The sequence below is a fragment of the Ascaphus truei genome, chromosome 4 (assembly GCF_040206685.1).
Source record: "Ascaphus truei isolate aAscTru1 chromosome 4, aAscTru1.hap1, whole genome shotgun sequence".
Lineage (NCBI taxonomy): Eukaryota > Metazoa > Chordata > Amphibia > Anura > Ascaphidae > Ascaphus > Ascaphus truei.
The window spans coordinates 56,700,594-56,723,706 of NC_134486.1; the positions used below are offsets into that span (position 1 = coordinate 56,700,594).

At 42.8% G+C, this 23,113-nt stretch overlaps 1 protein-coding gene across 1 annotated transcript in view; it reads left to right on the top strand.

Annotated features, from left to right (window-relative positions):
• Positions 1–23,113, top strand: part of PRKCE (protein kinase C epsilon) — a 518,187-nt gene that overhangs the window by 330,732 nt on the left and 164,342 nt on the right. Inside the window, exons 8-10 of the mRNA XM_075595803.1 lie at positions 70–166; positions 1,164–1,378; positions 4,600–4,773. Coding sequence (XP_075451918.1) covers positions 70–166; positions 1,164–1,378; positions 4,600–4,773 — 486 coding nt within the window. The remainder of the gene's footprint in view (positions 1–69; positions 167–1,163; positions 1,379–4,599; positions 4,774–23,113) is intronic.

The window sequence follows — 23,113 nt, forward strand, 5'->3', positions numbered from 1 at the left end:
TCATTTCCAGCTGCTGTTGAGAGATTAGAGATTATTTTGTTATCTCACATTTTGTTTGAATGTTCTTAGTTAATTGCAGGTGCTGAGACTCAACAGATAGTCCCTGGGGGCCCTTCAGTTGAAGACGATAGGTCAAAGTCAGCACCAACGTCTCCATGTGAACAGGGTGCGAGCTCTTTTTTTTATTATTGTTACAGGATGTGATTACAGAATTCTTCTTCATTGCTTCTAAAACTTCAGAAGCTTGCAGACTATGCAAGATGCAAGTAAAACACAGCGGTGTTACAGTGTGTTGTTATGTTCTGCAATGTGCATAGCTGCTTTTGGCAGCAGTTCATGTTTGTTGGAAATAAATGTCAGCTTTATTCTAGTAGTGAACACACAACAATCTACATAGGCAAATAAAAAGATCAAAATGTGTAGTTCATCATATTGTTGGACTTTTCCCATTCTGCCGGGCGATTCACAGCAATAAGTCTCATGTAATGATTTGTTTCACGCTACTTCCTAAAAGGAAATTCGTGGGAATAGACTATAGGGATAATTATTGATAGGATTTAATAATGTTGTGTGATCTCTGCACGAAAGTTTTGGGTAGCTGTATACGTGTAGTGAACTCAACATGACTTCTTTGCACTTTCGTTTTGCTGGTGATCCTTGAACATAAACTACAGCTTAAAGTTGCAGTAAGTGCAGGCTTCGATTCTTTATATGGCAGTATCAAACACTTTTATATAGACTTGTTGCCGGCTATCATATTGTTCTTTATAGATATATACTGTAAATAACTTTTCCCCCCCCCAATCTTATTACACTCTGAGAAGCATTTCCCGAAGACTGCTAGCAGTTTAGCACTGTTAAATTGCAGTACTTATACCTTGACGTAAACTTTATATAATCCACTCCCATAATACGGCAATTTGAGAACCAAAATGATATAATTGGGAGTAATAAGTCACTAGTAACTTTTTATTACATCTTTTCTTTATGTAGTGCCAACTGCTTGATAATTTCAAGCATACAGTATATACTGTGGCACAACAATATATACTGTGTATATATACTTATGCTCATTACTATATGTACAGTATTTTATTTTTCATGTACATACGTTAATAATCAATTCCAGTGATGTTTCTTCTCATTTCTCCATTTCCCCTCAGAAATTAAAGAACTTGAAAACAACATCAGAAAAGCTTTGTCGTTTGATAATCGGGGTGAAGAACACAAACCAGCAGCAACTGTGTCAACAGACGGTCAGCTAACGAACGCCGGGGAGAACGGGGAGAACGGGGAGATTAAGCTACATCAGACAAAACGAATAGGTCTGGAAGATTTCAACTTCATCAAAGTATTAGGAAAAGGCAGCTTTGGAAAGGTTTGTAACAGTAGTTATGAAGTCAGCTTCCAAACTAACGCAACCACTTTAGTAGTTATTAATAGAAGTGCTGGTTATTTCATGGCGAGCTAAGTGCCCACTTTCTGCCCACCAAAGAACGACAAACACAGTATTTGCGGATAAACACGGCCACAGCTTTATTTAATTTTAAACCAGAGTTTGTTTACCAAAACTCTTCCTTAACCCCTGCCAGGCAGCCCAACCATATTACAGAGACCAATGGCATCGCCGTAGCTCATGAATCCCACTGCTGCTCTTAAAAGGACAAGCTTAATTGTTCCACCAGCCCCAATGAGGGCACCATTACACCCGGTATTCATATACCTCCTGGCCTCTCCATATCTGGCAGGCACCAAAATCCAGCCAAAAGCTGTGACAAAAAATCTATAACAATAAAATATATAATAAAGCAGCAGTTCAAGCAATATCCTACATGTGTTTTTTTTTAAATAAATTAGTTCTGTACTATAAGAAAATACTTGTAGCATTAAAAATAAAATGTTTTAAAGACATTTTTAATGTTTTTAATGTAGGAAGCATTTCCAAAGTGACAGTTCCCTTGCCCTTCTGATAGCCTCTGGCTCGAGCCCCGCCCTCTCTCTAGCAGTGCACCAATTGTATCTAGTAACTGCCCAGTCAATCATATTCCAGGACTACATTGCCCACAATGCTGTGCAAGAACTGAATTAAATAACCCTGAGCAAGCGATCGATTACAGGAGAACGGATCGATCTGCAGCTTAGCTAATCACTTGTCTGTGTGCAGATTGTATTGATGCACATATTGAAATGGGACATTTTATTTATTTATTTTAAAACTGTGCAGCTTTAATAACATTTTGAAAAAATTATTATAATTTTTTTTTTTCACACACAAACATTTTCTGCAAACAAACAGGGAGGGTGGCTGGGTATCTTCAACTCCTGAAGGGCCATTTTAGAAAGCCTCCCCTCCCCCCCCCTCGTGTGCACTGCATCCTTCAAATTACCATCGAGCATTCTGTCAAGCCCCACCCCCTCCTCAGGGCTTAACTCCTTAGCTGCCAGGGAGGGGAGTGATCGAAGGCTGTACACAGCCCTCTGCAGGAAGGAAAGGGGGAGGGGCACCCGCCCACCATGAGTTCCCTACCTTACTGCAGGGGCAGGATTTGTGTTAAATTTTGCCCGACGTATACAGCAAAGTAGATATCAGAGTTCAGGGAGTAATAACACAACAAATTCAGTTCATCAAACATAAAAGCACATGAAATGCAAAGGAGAGAGTAGACTGTGATTTGTTACTGTAAATTGGAGAATAGCAGGGAAGGCCAATAACAAAATAAGCAATTCAGGCAGCGTGATTTTAAGGATATGTTGGCTACATCATAGTTTTAAAAAGTAGATGGATCATGGAGATGTGGGAAGCCTAATGTGCAGTATAGTAATTATACCTTTATTTCAAATAGTGTTTTTCTCCAATGGTAGTTAAATCGCTACACAATTACAGTATAGTGCGCGGTACGCAGCAAATATACATTGTTACAGACCCAGTCCCTGCCCTGTGGAGCTTACAATCTATGGTTTTAGTGCCTGAGGCACAGGGAGATAAAGTGACTTGCCCAAGGTCACAAGGAGCCGACACTGGGTTCCCAGATTCAAACTCAGTATCGTTGTTCTCAGTCAGTGTCTTTACTCACTGAGGTGTGAGTAGATACTTCATACCCATTTTTTTGAACAGATAAACATTATCTTCTCCCTCAAATACACAACACCACTTTAACATGGCGTTCAGGTTATGAAGATATAAACCTTAGCGCAGAGGGAACTTATTTAGCACTGTAGTCTTTGTTTGAAACAGATTAAAGCAGCAGTTCAAGCTGCCGTTTAAAAAGAAATAAAAATACATTCCATTCAATATGTGCATCAATACAATCTACACACTGACAGGTGATTAGCTAAGTTGCCGATCGATCCTTTCTCCTGTGATCGATTGACGAAGATTCAGCTCGGGGGTTCACTAAATCCCTGTCAGTGCAGCAGAAGAGTACCCAAGATGCAAAGTTGTGTGGAAGCTCATGTGACCAGGCAGTCACTAGATACAATTGGTGCACTGCTAGAGAGAGGGCAGAGCTCAAAAAGGGGTGTGCCAGAGCCTATTTCAGAAGAGGAAGGGGGTGTGACATTGTAAATGGTTGCTAGAGAAACAAAAATGCTTCTTACATTATAATATATTAAAAATGTCTTAGCATTTTTTTTAATGCTACAAGTATTTTCTTATAGTACAGAACTGATTTCTTTAAAAAAATGCACACTTGTAAGATATTGCATGGGCTGCAGCTTTGAAGCACCTTTGTGTTTTTAACTTTAGTCTATAGTGAATGTGGTTTTGTAATACTTATTTTAAAGCACCAGATCTCGATGATGTCTGGTTTATTTTTTGCCTTTTTTTTACTTACCTTAATGCAGTGGTGCTCAACTCCAGTCCTCAAGTGCCCCCAACAGGTCAGGTTTTCAGGATATCCCAGCTTCAGCACAGGTGGCTCATTCAGGGGCTCATTCGAAGACACTGTGCTGAAGCAGGGATAATCTTGAAAACCTGCCCTTTGAGGGGGGGGGGAGGGGAGGGAGGGGGGCTGAGGACTGTATTTGAGCACCCCTGCCTTAAGAGATCTCTTCTGGTTATTTTCTACGCTGTTTTTATCATTCAAATATTGAGTATCTGGGAGGTCAGAATGGAGGTCTTAAGTTACTAGGATACTTGACTTTAGGGAAATCCTATTTTTAGCTCTAAAAAACTTGAAAAATGCATCTGGGGGCAAGATCCTAACATTATATGACTTAAACTTGTTTAAGCTTCGGGGGCAAAGGGGGTTGTTTCTTTTACAGCTCTAACAGATACAATCTAAAGATAGCATATCTGTAGATCTGCAATTTATTAATCTGTTCACTGCAACAAAATCAAATATTATTTTTCAATGGACCCAATTATATTGTATATATATACTGGCCTCTGGATCCAGACTGATTGCCACACTAAAGTACTGTAAGGTTTTAATTGTAGACAGTGTAATTCTCAGCCCCCAGGCATGTGGGGCTTAAACCAGGTCATTGCGCACAACAGCTTGTGCTACACTTGGCTGCCATGCAAATAATCCCTTCCCTGAAACGTAAAGCGTGTGTGCATTTTCTTCGGGTAATTGGATGTAAACGTTTTGGTTTTAGGTCATGTTGGCGGAGTATAAAGGTAAAGATGAAGTCTATGCTGTGAAAGTCCTCAAAAAAGATGTCATTCTACAAGACGATGACGTAGATTGCACTATGACAGAAAAAAGGATTCTGGCGCTAGCACGAAGGCATCCGTATCTAACACAACTCTACTGCTGCTTCCAGACAAAGGTACATACGAAACAGTAAACTTGTACTAAATTGCATTTCTAATAGCTGCTCTGGCTTTGTTCATTCTGGTCTGCTCTTCCAAACGATAGGAATATGTATGTTGTCTACTTCTTGAAAAAAAAAATCCTTGACTAATGTTTGTGGAAGAGATATGCGCATGATGCATGATTGCTAAATGCATCATATTGCGTAATAAATTACGTTTTACAATTAACATAGTCCTGAAGACTTTTACGATCTACCACTGTTAATAATTTGTCTGATTTGCATTTTGAAAAAGTTTTTCATGTGAAGAAAATAGAACCTCATCTCCTAAATCCTCCAATATTTCATATTTATTTTTAATAGGGGTGTCATGTCTCGTATATGCTGTTTTAACGACTAGCATAAGATGTATGTTGTCCGGATGTATTTCTCCACGGCTTTCTATGTGGGACGGTGGTAAATGATAGTTGTTATTTCTTACCGGTGTATTACATTTCCTACAATCATCTGATGTTTATAATCTTTTAGGACTTTGTCTAAGACCTACATTAGAAGATCGATTAATTGCTAATCTATCATTGACATACTGTTGAGATTGAACGTTCGGATTTAGAGACATCTCATAATGGTGTGAACGTGGAGTCCACTCCTGTACTGTACTTTATTGAGAGTGTAATCCACGTTATCTCTCTGAAATGTATTTATTTTTTAGTTAGTGTTACGTTCATAAATTTGCATTTTAGAATTTCAATCTGAAGCCAAATTCGGTAATATATCTAACTGCAGTAATATAAAAAAATCTTTCAATTGGGTAATCTGATAATTTTGTGTTTTCAAATATTTCTTTTATGTATTAATAAGTGCACTAAGTACATGGAGCATTAGTCCAAAATGCTATTCCATTCCTTAATACATTCTATGTTATTTATATCACGGGTTGGTGTTTTTAATAATCTTAAACCTTGAGGGATTCTATTGCATTTATTGGACTCCTCAAGGGAAGTCATATCCCATCATGTTCTCATCTCTCTCTGGGGCGGGGGCTTTTCGAATCTTATGCCCCTTGCTGAAATCCATCTACGGACGTTGCGTTTTTTGCTTCTAGTCATTTTGATGTGCCAATGATTATCTTTATCATATGCAAGTACTGTATGCTCACTTTTATTAAATGATTTATTCCTTTTATTGATCTCTGGTGCACTCATCTCGTATAAAATAGGGGAGTCAATTGTGTTACAAAAATGAGCTATTGTCATAGTATAATTGTAGTTGAAGACCACAATTTAGATACTTATAATTCAAGAAATTCACTTGGTGTTGTATCTTTGGAATTCCAGAAGATGGTAGCAAAGACCCAAGACTTGTCCATTCTTTGAAGTAATGAACAATTGTTGAGGAAGAAGTGGATATAGTAGAAGGTTAATAACTCCAGATATCAAGTATAATATTTAAGGAATAGGAATTAAGTTAAATTGTAAGGGGAGTAATATAGATTTAGAAAGTTCTATGAAAATCTCCTGCATATTCGTCCAAACAACTAAAGATATTTTAGAAAGATATCATTAATGCCTATTCATTTACATGTACTCATTAGAAAATAAAATAGAAGGTTGATTATACTGGATGAGATAATATAAGCAATGAAATCAATTGAAATTGGTACGTGTCTGGTCCAGATAATAATTCTGTATTGTGTAGTATACAGTGTATTCTTACTGAAATGGTCAATGTCATGAGAGAGAATGTTCCAGTCTCTCCTCATCATTTTGTTGCTCTGAATACCCCAACAGCAAAATAATGTATTGGAATATTGCACTACTGATATTATTCCATATCCATTTTAATACTACACCTCTTTGCTAAATAAAAAATAAAGAAAGAGAATAGAAACCTATTGCCCACATTGATCAGACTGGTTTTAACCATGGCAGCTAACTATTGAAAAATAATAATTGAATATATATAAATATTATTTTTAAATTGTGTGTGATTTTTTTATATATATATGTGTGTGTGTGTGTGTGTGTGTGTGTGTGTGTGTGTGTGTGTGTGTGTGTGTGTGTGTGTGTCAAATTATAGAGCAAAGGCTTCATATTAAGGACTCCAATCACCATGTTAGATACCAATAGAAGAACACCTGTGGGACAGCACATTTTCTAATTAGGACATTCACTCTGGGTAATATGTAATAGTTCTCAAAGGAAATGTAAAAAAAAACAAATACACGTTAAAGAAGAACATGGGAATGAAAATACATTCTAGACTGTGCAAACAGTGACTTGAAGGAAGATACTGAATGGCACAAATATAGCCAGATATAGATCTTTGTTTGTTCTACATATTAGAGAAGGTGTGAGTATGACAGACAGCCTCAAGTTTCAAAGTGTCCTTTGAAGCCCTATACCAGATTTAAATAGGTAATGCACATTATGTTCCCTGGGTCTAACGGGTAGCCACAAAGCTTATCATATGCAAAAAGATTACTGTTGGGTATCTCATTGGAATAGGTTAAATACCATGTTAAGTTAGCACTGCCTTGCGTTAGCTTAACATGACTCACGTTATGCCTGTCTTACATAAAGGTGGCGTTAGCTCAGTCCAGACACTGAAATACGGGTTGGAGAGAGGGGGGAATGACACCAGTACCCCCTTCATCACAAGAAGCCGTAGGCTTGCCATTATAGGTCTTATGAAAATCTTTTAGGAGGTGTGGGGGTGTGAGTCATATAAATATACTCAGACCTCCGACTTTCACCAGCACCTGACGTTACTCTGGTTGGCTGTGTTCTCCTCCGGGCTGCAGTCTCCCTGTCTCCTCGCAGCCGCGGTGCACAGTACAGTGCAAACCAGACACAGAGCCTTTAGCTCAAAGAAGAACATACCCAACCAGAGTGACGTCAGACGCCAGTGAAAGACGGAGGTCTAAGTCCAGAGGCTGGAGAACAGCTGCTGTGTTGCTGCGGTAAATGCGTGTTTGCATCTTACAAAATGTGAGTGAAATTGCTATACTTTTAATACGTACACTGTACTATTTTGTTGCGTATCCACACTTTCTCTTTATTTTGAGTGGTATACAAGACATCAATATGGATGAAAGTATTTGAATCCTGATCCATTTCAAACAATTTAAAATCCATTTAAAACAAACGGGTCGATACTCAACTTCATGTGAGTGGACAGACCCATATCACCAAATATATTTGTGTTCTTATTTTTGGAACTTTTCACTGTTTATCTTAACTTGTTTGTTTTTTCACTTTAATATGTGCGCTCCATCATACCAAAAATATTACTATTTGCAATAGACTGAGCACCCAGTCACTGTTCACTATTCACATTCTATTAAATATAAGCACTTTCACCTGTCACTAGGAGCGTTTTTTTGTCCTTGCATGCACTGTGTACAGTATGTGTGTGGAGTGGGGGTGGGGGGAGGGGCGGCTGAAGTGTGCAGGGGTCAGTGTCTATTTTGCGATCACTGGAATTATCTGGAACAAATCATCTCTCTAACACCCTCTTACTGAACTTGAGAAGCCCAACCTCTACAGATTCTAGAACAGGGTTCCCTGGTGTAGCAACTGTCCCTTCCACACATGGCTCATATGGAGCAGATGCTGCACCAGAGTAGGGTTACCAGATATCCGGGTTTATCCAGATACTTTTTATGGGTCTGTGACATCGTCCGGGTGAATTTCTGAGAAACAGGATGTTTTCGTCCCGGCACTCGCTCTCAGGCCCCGAGTCAGGAGCATCTTCAGAATTGACAGAGTGTGCAGGTGATAAGTGTCTTCCTGTCTGTGCGAGAGCTCTGTGGAGGAGAGAAGAAAAATCACTGAAGGTTAGGAAAGTGACTGTGTGTAGGGGGGGCTGGACTGTGCATGGCTGTTTTAATGGGGACTGTGAGTGAAGTTTTTGGCTGTGTTTACGAAGATGCTGGACTCCAAAAATAAAACCCATTAAATTCAACATTCACACTGGACTGGCATCCCCATCACTTGTCCCAACTGGCTCTCTGAATAAACTGCACTCACAATTCTCTGTGCCTCCATTGTCATCAGGATGTTATTGATGCTCTTACAAGGAAACTCTCCTTCTCCCTTGCTCCCCCTGGCCTGCTTCAGAATTTATAGCTCACCTACATTCAGTGTATTATGATGTCCTGATGAGCTCACATGACCTCACAATGCTGTTGTCAGCTCCCTAGCTATCAATATTTTGACCAATGTGATGACTACTCCAGGCAATGGGCAGCAGCCGCAACTAAGCCATACTCTCCCATTCTGATGTCACCGATCACCTCACAGTGTTCTAGAACAATTTTCTTCTTAGTTTCCTACTGAATTAAATTGAAATAGCTGTGTTAGTCCAGTTGCAATACTGCAGAATAAATGAGTACTTCAGTATTAGGTGATTTTGTGTTTTTTTATTTGGACTAATAATTAATATTATCAAGGATGGTGGGGGAGGAGGATGTGAGTGGTGGGAGGTGAGGGAGATGAGGTGAGTGGGGGTGAGGAGGTGAGTGGAGGAGGAGGTGAGTGGGGGAGGAGGTGAGTGGGGGAAGAGGTGAGTGAGACTGCTTCTTATTCAGCCACTGAATAACTATATACAAAAAGGGGGGAACAATGTAGCGCTAACAAAATATATTAAGTAAACACCCAAATGTTCACCATGAATTAGTGAAGAGGGCGGCTGCCATTAAGTACAGTATATAAGACTAACTACCTATGTCAGATAAATACCATACAAAACAAAAGAGAATATACTTGGCGCCTAGTGATACAGTCCATATGTAGTGTGATAATAATCACACTGGTGTAATATACAACCGTCAGTTGTTGTAGACAAATGTCCTGGTTGTTGCAATCAGAATTCAGTGATGATGGATTCCCAATGCATGAAATGAGATAAAAAAAACATATATAGCACAATACTGTAAGGTAGTTGGAGAGCACAAAACGCTGTGCTAAATGAGAGCTTCAGAGGAATTAGATTAAAGTAACAGGTAAGTGAAAGAAAGGAAGGTACATTTATTTAAAAAAATATATATAAAAACAAATATTGTAACAGTACAATGTAACCACAATATTGATTGTCTTATTGACAGCTTCCAATGGCAATCCGCTGTAGTAAATAGACCCCTACTTACTAGGCATAAGTTGGATAAGCGAGGTGGATAATCAGAGAGTATCCCCTCTCATAAACGTCAGGATAGCCCGATAGTCCGCGTGGTGCACCGCATCCCAGACCTCCTGATGGCGACGAGTTGTCAAACTCCCCAACGGAGCTGTAGAGTAAAACAAAACAAAGAACAGCGCACAACGCTCATCGTGAAATACATAAAAACAATTTTATAGTAAAAAAAAAAGGTTCAAGGTTCTGCGTACATAAAGCAAGTGTAAAATAGGCACAGAATGAATACTGGTAACTGTTACCACTCCAGACAGCTGTAACACGCAGTAACAGCAGGTTTGCGTCCACTTCAGGGAGCTGGAACACGCACGGAAAGCAGGTAAGGATATCTTAGATCCACTTCCACAGTTTGCACTTATACGGTATGCAATGTCCTTGCTAGACACAAAGCACACTCGGAGAGTCCAGTAGTTTAAACCACGAGTGCCAAGTGCAAGCTGGAGCTCCACCGAAACAGGAGACTGTAGGGATCAGCTCTCAACCTCGTGGGACAGCGTCTGACGTCAGACCTGCAGCGTCACAGTGTCGCGCTGGCTTGCGTCGGGTGAAGATGACGTCACCACGTGCGTGTAGAATCGAAAGAAAGTCTCTCTGAAAGGCTGCTAAAAACCACCAAATATTGCCAAAAGGACAATAAAGTCATACAGACCAGAGAGTGGCATATTCCAATGCGTTTCGTAGCACTAAACGGCCACTTCTTCAGGACAGCTGTAGAGTGCCTGATTCTTTCCTTTGATACATGTCCCTTCATTTTTTTCTTAATATTTGTTAGTGACATAGGGGGAATGTCACTTGCCCTATAGGGTGTTATACTTATCAGTGTGCACTTTCTATGGATAACTTTCATGCCAGTGTAGCCCTCTTTCCCCCCACCTAAGTGGGAATGGGGTGGGAAGGTGTATCTGACTACTTATCAGTGTGGTGCTGTACCTGTTTGGCAACCAGGAGGGCTGAGCTTCCGCCACGGGGAACCTGGGGTATTTACCTACACTCAGTGCAGCACCTCCACTGATGAGGGATCCCAACGGGGTCGGAGTGTGCCCTCACCAGAACAACCATACAGTAAATACACACCGTGTGAATAAACAGTATTTACTGAGCATGAACGATAACTTCAATGACACTCTCTTTGCATAACATCCATACATCATAGAAATAACATTTCATCGCCTTGAATGCATACCATCCCCTCACCCACATGTCCCTTGAGTGTCCACAACAATAAGGTGAATGTGAGTGTGAGGGATAGCGCTTCCCTGTGTTGGGGCCCGGTGGTGCACTTAATATATACTACCTCCCTGATCAGTCCTGATCAGGAAAATCCTTGGAACTCAGCAGCACCGCACAGTGATCCCATGCCGCACTACGCTGCTCTCTGCAGGAATGGATACACATGCTGACTCCACAGGGAAGGGATACCCTGCCAGAATGATCCTTTACCACAGTCTCTGCTATGGAGTCAGATACTCTTTCTGCACTCAGGCTGTACGGGCATTCAGGCACTGTCCTGCAGCATGTCTCTTCCTATCTGAGTATGGTGAAGGAGTCCCTGTCTTAAGGCAGTCCCTATCACATACAGTTTCCTCTAGTGTCTCAGGGGACTAACTGTGCCCTGGGGGTATATCTCTACCCTAGCCCCTGCATGCAGAAGATCTCTTACTGTAGATTCTGTCTGATCCCAGACTCTGGCAGCTCAGCACGTGCAACTGGCACTGGTGATATTACACACACTGTATAACTTAGAAAGCAACCCCCCCTTCTTCCTATGAGGGGCCTTTCCCTGACACAGCCCAAAGCAACTCATCTAGCTGCACTGCACACAACACTGTCTCTTCTTGTCAGAGCACACAGCACTGCAGCTGTGTCACTGACAAGACTTGTCCCTACCCAAGGGCCTTCCCTATGAACTTACCCACTAACCTAGTGGGGAGTGGAGCCTACCTGGGGCCTGGGGGTAACCTGGCTTAGTGTAAGAAGCCACTTGCTCCTTACACACTTCCTTCTTCTCCCAGCTCCAACGGACTAGCGTGGTCTCTGCAACATTGTATCCTTCTCCCACAGGAGAAGCTGCAAACTCTATTTGCTGGCTGGCTGCACGTGATGTGGGTGAAAGGGCAGTCCCCAGAGGCTGCTGGGAATTGTAGTCCACCCAGGACCTCTTTAGCATTGGGACCGCGTGCGCTATGTCTGCCGCGCCTGTGCAACCCTGTTATGGTCTCCACTGCTCTCTTCTACGCCTGCGTGACCTTGGGGAGTCCCTGCGCTACGGAGCGCCATCTCTGCCCCTTCGCGCTCACTATATTGGCCGCTGCGTTGCGTCTGCGCATGCGCAAGCCTTCGCACCCATGCGGACATAACAAAGATGGCGGCGCCGTGCCTCTGACGCCACCGAGAGACGCATTCGCCCCCGCAACTGCCTTCTCACTGGGGACGGTAAGGAGAAGAGGAACCAGGAACCGGGGAGTCAAAGGGGACCTGACTACACCCGTATCAGATGATTAGACAGGTAAATGATGATTGAAGGGACTATTTAACCACCGACCTAGGTCCATTGCCACATCACACCCCTGAAATGCATAGGGTTAATAACCATTTGGCCCTGCACAGCAGAATTGGTCAGCCTTACTGAAGCGGTCACCTGCTTACGAACTTACTCTGGCTGATCTCACTCTCTTGAGAGACGTGAGGGAACCCGTGGAGACTACGGGAGGCAGGAGCATACGGCGCGAATCAGGCACCCTATATCTCCGTTGGACAGTTTGACAACTCGTCGCCATCAGAAGGTTGACTATCGGGCTATCCTGACGTCTATGAGAGGGGATACTCTCTGATTATCCACCGCGCTTATCCAACTTATGCCTAGTAAGTTTGGATCTGTTTACTGCAGCGGATTGCCATTGGAAGCTGTCAATAAGACAATCAATATTGTGGTTACATTGTGCTGTTACAGTATTTGTTTTGATATATTCTTTAAAATAAATGTACCTTCCTTTCTTTCACTTATGTTTTTTATCTCATTTCATGCATTGGAAATCCATCATCACTGAATTCTGATTGCAACAACCAGGATTTATACTACACCAGTGTGATTATTATCACACTGCATATGGACTTTATCACTAGGCGCCGAGTATATTCTTTTTTTTTACATACATGTAGCCGGGACCCCCCTTTACCGGCATTTGTTATTGCGGGGTGGGAGAGTGCTGCAGTAGGGAACGCTCCGATATCAGAGGTTCCGCGATAGAGGGAGCCGCCATGTTGAAGGTTGGCGCAGGACCGGCCCGGCAGGAGGTTGCGCATGCGCGGGCGTAGTGGCAGTAGCCCGCGAAGGAGGGGAGCTCTGATAGGAGGGAGGCCAGGGGACTACGGGTCCCAGCAGCCCCGCGGACCCTCGTGACGCGCGGGGACCAATCAGCTGCCAGGAAGGGAGGATAAGGGGTGGCGAGGCGCGCACGTGTGGCAGAGCGAGCGGTAGGAGGAAGGAGAAGGAGCTCCGGTGTAGGGAGGCATTACGCCCATACCTAGGCCTCATACCCCAGGCCCAGTTAGACCCTGAGCCCCAGTAGTGTGAAGCTGAGCTAGGGACCAGCCATAGATAGGTTCCGGTTCCCTTAGTGTGAGTGTGATCGCTACCAGGACATTTCCAAGTCAGCGGGAGGTCTGGGCTCAGACCCCGCTGCCGTGTTGCTGCACGTCTGGGTGGGATCGCTCCGGACACCTACGGGCGACGTCATCTAGGCCCACGCCGATCCTTTGTGAAGACTGTTGCAGGACCGGGTACTGGAGTGCCCGGCAGGTAAACTACAAGTGCACCAACGGTATCACCATTTATTCAGGACACAGTGGCTGCGCAGTCCACACATATAGAGTCACTGTCTCACTTGAGGGTGGAGGAAATATTGGACACGGGTACTGGACACGGGGTGGGATCACCCGGTGAAGGAGGGTAGTGAGCGTCCTGCGAGACGCAGAGTATAGTGTCTGCCTCATAGAGGGACACCGGTTGATGATAAAGGAAGAGTGAGGTTACGCCATATTATTCATGCTAGTAAAGTTAACTGGTTGGTTATTGCTGTGTGTGTGTGTTGATGTACATAAGGTCCTGCGAAGAACCACTTCCCCTCTGGCGGAAGCTGTCGCAGGTGGAGGCGCTGCACCAAGTATCAAGTATTGAGCGTGCCCCAGGCTCTCCGTGGCAGAGGCTGTGAGCCTACAGGTTATACAGCATACGCTGTATAGTGGTCTGTGTTCGCTAGGAACCAGGGCTACATACAAAAAGAACTTCTCTCACTTTGTTTTCCACTTCACGAATTGTAGATTATTCTGTGTTAGGTTTTATATCACTAGTAATTTGAGTATGAGCTGTCACACCTCTTTGGTATTTAGTTACATACTGTACTTCAGTAATTAATATACAATTTAGTACATTAATGCACTCACTGTAAATATACTTTCACAGCACTATGGTACCCACGGCGATTTACCATAACATTATAGATAAACACTGTTCTCTCTAGTTGGGATTTATATCCCTTTTAACTCATTGTTAATGAACTGACAAGTTAATGTAAATAAAAGTTATATATTAATTTCTATAGAGCAGTCCCAGAGTACATCATTAGGGTTCTTTTGGTATATAGTTATTCCGTTGCCACTCCCTGATAGCACCCCTGAATCCCATCTACCAGCCCAGCTCTATAACATGGAGCAGGTTATCTCTCTCCTTTATGTGCCTAAGCTCGCGTCCATATGCATCGCTCGCGCCGCACACAAAAGCCTGAAAAGCAATGCGCGCGGCCATAGAGCGCGCGTGTTGAGTGCGACGGCGCGACCGATTTTTCACGAGACAAAATCTTCTGACCGGGTCACGTGCGTGGTTCAGCCAATGAGGGTGAACCGCTCACGTGACGTCACGGCCACGCCCCCAAACATTGAACTGGAGCTGCTCTAGGTCGCATCTCCTCCTCCAGACACCACTGGCCACGCATCGCCTGTGCAGCAGGCGCGCGTGACGTCACGCTCTCTGTCGCGCGCCTACTATGTACAAGGCCTTATTCAGCTCCTACCAAGAGCCTCAGAGTTTGAAGCAGGGAGCAAAGAAGCTGGAGTTGTAGTGTGGAGCCCTGCTACTTCCTCCTATAGTTGCAGGCAGGGGAAGGTATCGTATACCTTCAAATACTTTTAGAAATGGACAGGGATGGTCAAGAATAGAATGTCTATTCATGTTAGAAATACATTTTTAGATTTGCTTCCAAAAGTGGTAGCAATATATTATATAACAATGCCTCAGAGGCTTGTATGGCAGCAAAATGGTTCATAGACTTAGGAATTTATCTCATATATATGCAACATCAACTAAACGTCTCTGAAACAGTGTCCTATGCATGTAAATGGTTATCGAAGTTTTAACACTAGCAACTTGCACCAACCCTGTTGCATTGGATTTCTCAAATATTTTATCTCTGTTTTATTATATCTGGAATGTATTTTTTCTTGTTTACTTTTTGAAATCGTGTGGCAGCAACTGCATGTGTCTGTATACTTGGATAGCCGCTGGTGTGTCTTGTTTTTATCATGAATATAAAATATAAAGCAGGGAACTATAAAATAAAACACATAGTAGGACGTGTGCGCCCCAAGGCGTTTATAATCTCATAGGCCCTGAGGAGGCTTTGTTAGCTACACCTAACGTTACATCATTTGGAGCTATTTATTTACTTTATATTCATCTTTGTTGAAAGCCATGGATGGTGTAATTTTTTTTTAACCCTTTTGCTGTCAGAATCACATAGTTAAAGTGTTTTGAAGCAGAAGTCAGCGCCAATTGTTTTTTTGAGCTTTAAACGACCTCTCCTTGCCCTTTCCAATACTCTTTTTTTTATTTATACATCTGATGCTCTCTTCATTATATGTAAGAGTTTGTAATATTAAGTGTCCGCAAGTTTAAAATGGAGCTCTCCCCAGAGCCCCAGTGGTTACCGGGTTAACGTAAGAAGCTAGAGATTAAGAAAAAAGTTCTTAAATACAAGTTTCTTAATTAGACTGCACACATGGTGTTTATGCGGGAGCAACTAACCTTTTTGTGGATGTGCGGTAATTCATTTGTGTTCTTTATCAAAAACATTAACCTGCAGTAGGTCATTAAAAAAATTAGACATGACTACGGGAATATTTGCACTCAAACTGCGTTGGAACAGACACAAATAGCCTATGCTTTCTAATGCAGGCACTCCAAAGCACCAGGGCTTATATTCTGTAGGTGGATATTTCAGGGAGTTGAACACTAAATCTGAACCTCAGTGGGGTTGACAGAATACTAACCTGATACTACAGTTGGTCTCCTTTGGGTTCTCCAAAGCAATCAAACGTTTGCTTAGCAGGAGGATATGGCTGTTTTATTAGCATTGCTGTGCTACAGTATGCAGCCCGTGGGAAGAAAGATTAGTAAATTACTAAACAAGCAAACAGAAGTATAACTTACACAAATCATTCACTGTGGTAAAGTAAAAAAAAACATACACATTAGTAGGAATGAAATCACTTCGGTGGTCCGTTACAGACGTCTATTATTTTTTAGTCATCAAAGCTGCTGTAGAATCTAGCCCAAAACTATTTCGGCACACTGTTTAAATACTCCTTACCTGAAGGCAGTGCTTTCCAACCAGGATTACCCATGGAACCCTAAAGGGTTCCCTGTAATTTACAGGTCATTCTAAAATTGTACCATATACAGAAGAATGTACAATGCATCTGATCTCAGACACACTATTAGAAAGGTTTGGGGATTCTTCAGAATTTCACATAGGGTTCCTTAACCCAGAGGTGTGTGAATTGGGGGGCGCCCCCCCTTGGGGGGCGCAAGATTATTTAGGGGGGCGCGGGCTGCGTGCGGGGAAACCTGGGGGCAGGCAGAGCTGTGCACGGGCGGCCAAGAAGCTCCGTGCTGAGGCTGCTTCTCTGCTCTGTGTCTTGCAGAGGGGACGGGGCTTCTCTCTGCACACAGACAAGCCCTCCTTCTCTTCCTGTCTGTTTCCCGCCCCAGTTTTCAGCAGCATGGGGGATTGGGGGATCAGAGCATGCCCCCCCCCTCCCCCCAAGGTGAAATTGTGTGACATGATTATGATTGTGTGTTGTGTCTGTGTTGGCTGTGATTGAGTGTGTGTTGTCTGTGATTGAGTGTGTGTGTGTTGTGATTGACTGTGTGTTGTGTTGGTTGTGATTGAGTGTGTTGTGTGTGTGTGTTGTGATTGAGTGTGTGGGTGTTGTGATGTGTGTGTGTGTGTTGTGTCTGTGTGTATTGTGTCTGTGTTGTGATTGAGTGTGTGTGTTATGTCCGTGTTGGTTGTCATTGAGTGTGTGTGTTGTGTGCGTGGTGATTGAGTGTGTGTTTTGTCTGTGTTGGTTGTGATTGTGTGTTGTGATTGATTGAGTGTGTGTTGTGATTGTGTTGGTTGTGATTGGGTGTGTGTTGTGATTGATTATGTGTTGTGATTGAGTATGTGTGTGTTGTGATTGAATGCAATTGTGCGCAAACTGGGGGGGCGCAAGATTATTTAAGGGGTGCAGGCAGCGTGCGGCGAAACCTGGGTGTGTGGGCCGGCAGCAGGAGGGCGAAAAAGCTGTGCGCAGGCGGCCAAGAAGATGTGCGCGGGCAGCCAAGAAGATGTGCGCGGGGGCGGGCAGCCGAAGATGGGCGCGGGCGGCCGAACAGGATAGTGCAGGTGGCAGCCACGTGATGGTGTGTGTGCGCACGCGCGGGGGCTTCGGAGGTACGGGGAGGAGCACGCCCGAGCGATGTGATGTCAAACGCCCCTCCTTCCGGTGTCCGCCCTGCGATAGTGCTGTGTTCCTGCTCTCCTCCGCTGGCAACCTGCTTTGCTGCGATCCTCTGCAAGTGAGAGGGTAGGCTGCCACTATATCAATCATACTATGAATGTACAGAAATAATTAAAAAAAAACTGTGAAAATACAACATTGAAAACAGAAAAAAAAAATATAATACTGTAGGTAGAAGTTTGGATGACACTGGGGATAGCAAGCCAACGAGCAGGGAGGGGAACGAAAGAAAAAAAAAAAGAGGTAGCAAAGAGGTGGATGAATGCCCCCCAAAAGTATTGCCTTTGTACACGTACGCTCTCCCAAGCTTAGTGCTTGGGGAGACAAACAAAATTGACTTTGAAGCGCGCTCAGCAGCAGTCAATACACACACAGCCACACACAAACACACACACAAATAGCCCCGATCCACGCTTGCAAAATTATGCAGGACACCCTGTGCTCATGCTTGGAGAGTTGGTGATGTCACCGGTCTCAGCGGCAGCGTGGACGCAGCCTAATTTTGCAAGTGCGAGCTGTTGAAATATGTAAGTATTTAGACATATTTGTATTTACATTGTATACCGTTTAATAAAGGTTGTTTTTTTTTTCCATGTGATTTTGATTACATCAGGCAGGGGGGCCCGAGAAATTTTATGGATGAAAAGGGGGGCTCGGCATAAAAAGTTTGCTCACCCCTGCCTTATCCCAAAAAAGGTTGGAAACCACTGCCTGAAGGGTTAACATTTAGTAACAAAAGACACATTTGTATCTGGGGTATCATACCCCTTCTATAAATACTGTATAACCTGGTTCCCAATAAGCATATGGATATTTGTGTATCCATATTAATCTTTGTAGTAGTTGTCCTTAGTAATTAATGTGAAAAAAGACCTAATTCTGTAGAATGCCTGTAGTATACATTGTATCTTTAGTGGATATCTCATGTTGAGAACTTAAATAGACATGTGCAGTACAGTATGTGCCAGCTAAACAACTTCCGTGGATCTTTTTTAAGTGAAGTTTTCCGTGGAAGTCGCCTATACCCATCCGTGGGTGAAGAGGCGGAAAGTAAGTATGTGTATATTTGTACATACATATAAACATACACTGTATACTGTGTATATATATATAGAGAGAGAGAGAGAGAGAGAGAGAGAGAGAGAGAGAGAGAGAGAGAGAGAGAGAGAGAGAGAGAGAGAGAGAGAGAGAGAGAGAGAGAGAGAGAGAGAGAGAGAGCGCGATCCCTAACACATTTGCTTTTTATTTTAGTGTATTTATCGGTAGAATATTAGTGAGGAATAAATCACTCATTGCATTAATATGCCCACATAAACTCTGCGGTCATTTCTAGACAGTATGATTAAGGCGTTTATTGTGTGTTATATTGCAGAACTATGTTTAACTATATATGATGTTCACATTTTTATGACATGAACATTTTGAAACACAACTTCATACTTTTGTCCCCCCAGCATAAATAACTTAGCTTTTGGTAGGGTCAGGAATAATTACATTCAAACAAAGAAGTTTACAGATGAAGAACGGATGTTTAAAAAAAAATGTAATGGCAACTTTATTTATTTGAAGTCTAGAAATAAACAAAAACTAGAATGCTTGTTACGTGAGACAATAGATAAGAGTCTTGGGAAGTTAGCTTCATTCAAATAGGGGATTTCAGCACGGCAAAAATATCACAGGAGTTTACTGTATGTGCCTGTTTATTCCAATTGAACAATTTCCAAAGATGTGTGTATGTAAATGTGGCAAAGAGAACATACTGAGAATAAAGTCTAAGGGGCCTGTTTATCAACCCTGTCATTTTTTTGTAACATATTGTATATAATATTGGATTTTCAAATGTGAAAGACAATAAAATACAGCAACAATAAGCAAAGAATAGAAAAAAACAATCAAAAAAGGATTATACAAGATCCAAACATCAGCTCTAAAAAGTTTTAAACTAACGCATACATTGACAAAAACTAAGAAAGAAAGAAAAAAATTATTAAAAAAAAGTACATTAATCAATACGAGGACAGAATGGAGGAAAAGAGAAAAACAAGAGAGAATGGAAAAAACAAAGGACCAGAAGCTACTTCAGGAAGAAGTAGCGTTCCGCTACGAAACGCGTTGGACTAATGCCAAGTAGCTGTGTATTTGCTATATCTGTGCTTCTCCCCATGTGAGCTTGCTTTCCAGTTCCCGTCACATTGCGCTCACTTTAACTGACACCCAGCCTCTGTGGAGAAGGTCTTGCGGGAGTCACGTCATCAGCGAGTGACCGGTGCGCCTGAGTCACGCGACCGAAAGCGCCCGTGGCGTTGTGTGAAGCGAGGAGTACGGCGAGTTTTCTGGCCTTACCTTGGGACTTCACCATTGGTTCTTATCCATGCTGCTGTATGGAGAATAGCCCCGACCTATGTTCGATCCTACGGAGGTCTATGGATGCTGTTTCATTGGACGATTCCGCTGCTGATGTGAAGCAAGCGATTTGTTGAGACTTTGATCTGCGGTCCTCAGTTCCAGAGTGCGGTAACCCTTACCATGCCACATTGATTGCCTGTTTTAATTTTATTTGATGTACGCAGAACCTTTAATCTTTTAAATATATATTTTTATATTTCATACTTCACTGTTAGCGTTGTGCGCTGTGTTTTTTGTTTAGTTTCCTTAGTTCTTGGGGTGCTGAGCCACCCCCTACGACAGCTGCAGATGTTATCTAGTGCACCTCCATTTAAGGTCATATTTACTACATATTTGCACTTATTTTCACTTGCACATTTATGGGGCATATAGAGGCTTAATTAGTGCCCCTTTTGCATGTGTGACCCAGTTCTAGTAGCGCACTGACTTTTTTCTTCTATCATTTACATATCTGCATCTCCGGTCACATCCATACTTATGGCATCATTTTTTCCTACGTGACAGGAAAGTTGACGCTTGTGCTGCATAACACTTCAAAATCGTTTTTATACATTGCTGCAATAACACACATGAGTTTCGTGCTCTTCTGTGTGTAATCCTCCCTGCTCGGCTGTAAGGGAGCCGACGTGTGTGTTAGGGGCTACTCGGGTGCATTACCTTCATCAAGGGTGATGGCCCACACAGGCTGGACATACATGCAGATGGTACAGATGGGCGCCAGGAGTTTGTAGTTTAGAAACAAACAGACTTCTTCCCCAGCTGCATGCTTGCAGTGCTGAGGAGGCACATTACTTTTGCTATTTGAAACTGCTTGCATTTAACACAGGACATTAATAAACTTGCTCTTGGTAGCTTTCTCTAATCCTCTTTTTCCAGGGTCCCAGCTAGGGGACCCCTTTCTCTCTCTGTACCCCATCCTATGACATGGGGGCAATATGTGGTGATGCTTCTTACTTAAACTGTACTCCATCACTTTATTATCCTGCCCAAAGTACAGTACAATAACTAGTACTATGACCAGGGCAATAACCCGTGATGGGACTGGCATCAGACCAGGCTTGTGGCTGTATGAAGTGCAGCCCTCTTGTGATATGTACTTCTTTAGCTCCTTTCCTAGGGCCTTACTTGTGAGAGACACTACCGTGTTCTGCTTTATCTGCCTATATTAAGGACCTCAAGGGACATTTCCATGTACTGCAAAACAATAACAATGGTTCCTATCCCAACTTAACTACTCACAGCTTAGATCCTTACTTGATCTCTCTCTCTCAGCCTCTCCCTGTCATCAAATCAAATCAAATAAGCTTAATTGGCATGGCGAAAGAACATTCAGTATTGCCAAAGCGTGAATAATAGGGGGTGGGGTACAATGATTACACAGTACATGAATAATAGGGGGTAGGGTATAATAATTACACAGTACATGAATAATAGGGGGTAGGGTATAATGATTGCATGGTACATGGGTAACAGTTACACACAGTGGTGTGGGGGTTAGTGGGCATCTCTCAGCCTGTGGCAGGTGCTGATATAGTGTGCAGCCAGTTTTGCTGTGGTTTCATATTCTCCCAGGAAGATCGCTATTTTTTGGTTCTCTTCTATATTATTAAAGTTCTGGATAAGAGCTGTGAGTATTGTGTGCAACGCAGCAGGAAGTGGGTTTCATCTTCTACCTCTCCTAGCTCACATCGCTGGCACAGTCTCATCTCCCAGGGCTTCCAGTTCTGTCTGTGTCTGCCTGTTTCTATTTCCAGGCTGTGGGCACTCATTCTGTACTGGCCCACGGTCTATCTCTGCTTTGGGTATTTTACCTTCAGTAGGTAGGGTGCCAGAGTGTATTCTCTCTGTAGGCTGTGGTAGGTCTCCAGCTTCTTTGAGCGCTGGATATAATTTCCCCACATAGTCACAAACTGCTTCTTCATTTCGTTGGCGATTTCGTTGATTTGTTTTTTCGGCAGGTTGTTGATCTGTGTGGGGTTTTGTTCTTGGAGTGAGCAGACAAGTTGTTTGATGGCACAGGTTTTAGTGAGGAGGTCTTAGTTTTTCATTGCTCTGTAGCAGTAAGACTGTGGGTGGCTATTGTTTAGGTGGGCCCAGCATGTCAGTGCTCTCATCTGTACAGTGAGCAGTAGAGGAAAGCGGCCCAGCCCAGCCCGGCACGCATTGTTTGATGTATTCCTGTGTACTTGGAGAAGGTGTTTGCAGAATTCCAGATGCAGTATTTCGGTTGGGCTGGTATCCCATTTTGTGGAGTCTGGGTATGTCACAGGACCCCACATCTCGCTGCCATACAGAGTGATGGGTGTGATGATGCTGTTGAATATTTTCATCCAGATTCTTATTGGTGGTTTGGTGGTACATCTGTTTCCTTATCTGTCTCTAACTGTCCTGGAATCCTCCTACTCTGTTCTCTTACAGTGTCACCCCTTTCACCACCCCCCCCCTCTCCCACCCCCCTTCCTGTCACTGGGCAAGAAAGGGGCGGAGATGACCTCCTGCCTTTTCATAGGCAGATAACATCTCAAGGGCAAAATGCTTAGTATCTCCATTAACCCTCTATAGTAACACCAATATGGAGGGGGTTACATGTGCGGCACTGTTATGACAAAATTACCTTTAGCAACACATTATACATGTTGTAGTCCCTTCTGTGCCAGGAGACTCAAATTCCATTTACTTGAACGGACCGTGCGGGGCCATATCTAAGCCATGCTGGGAGGTGTCTTGTTTAGAAGCACTGCTTAATAACTAGGGCTTTAATCTTCCATATTTTAAATTAAATCATAATTTCCATCGTTCACCGTGACACTAAATGTTGTTTTTTTAATTGATTACACCATTTCTGGTCTAGAAAAAATAACAGACTCACATGTACATTACATGCCAGAAATATTTAAGAAAACTTTGGACTTTAAAC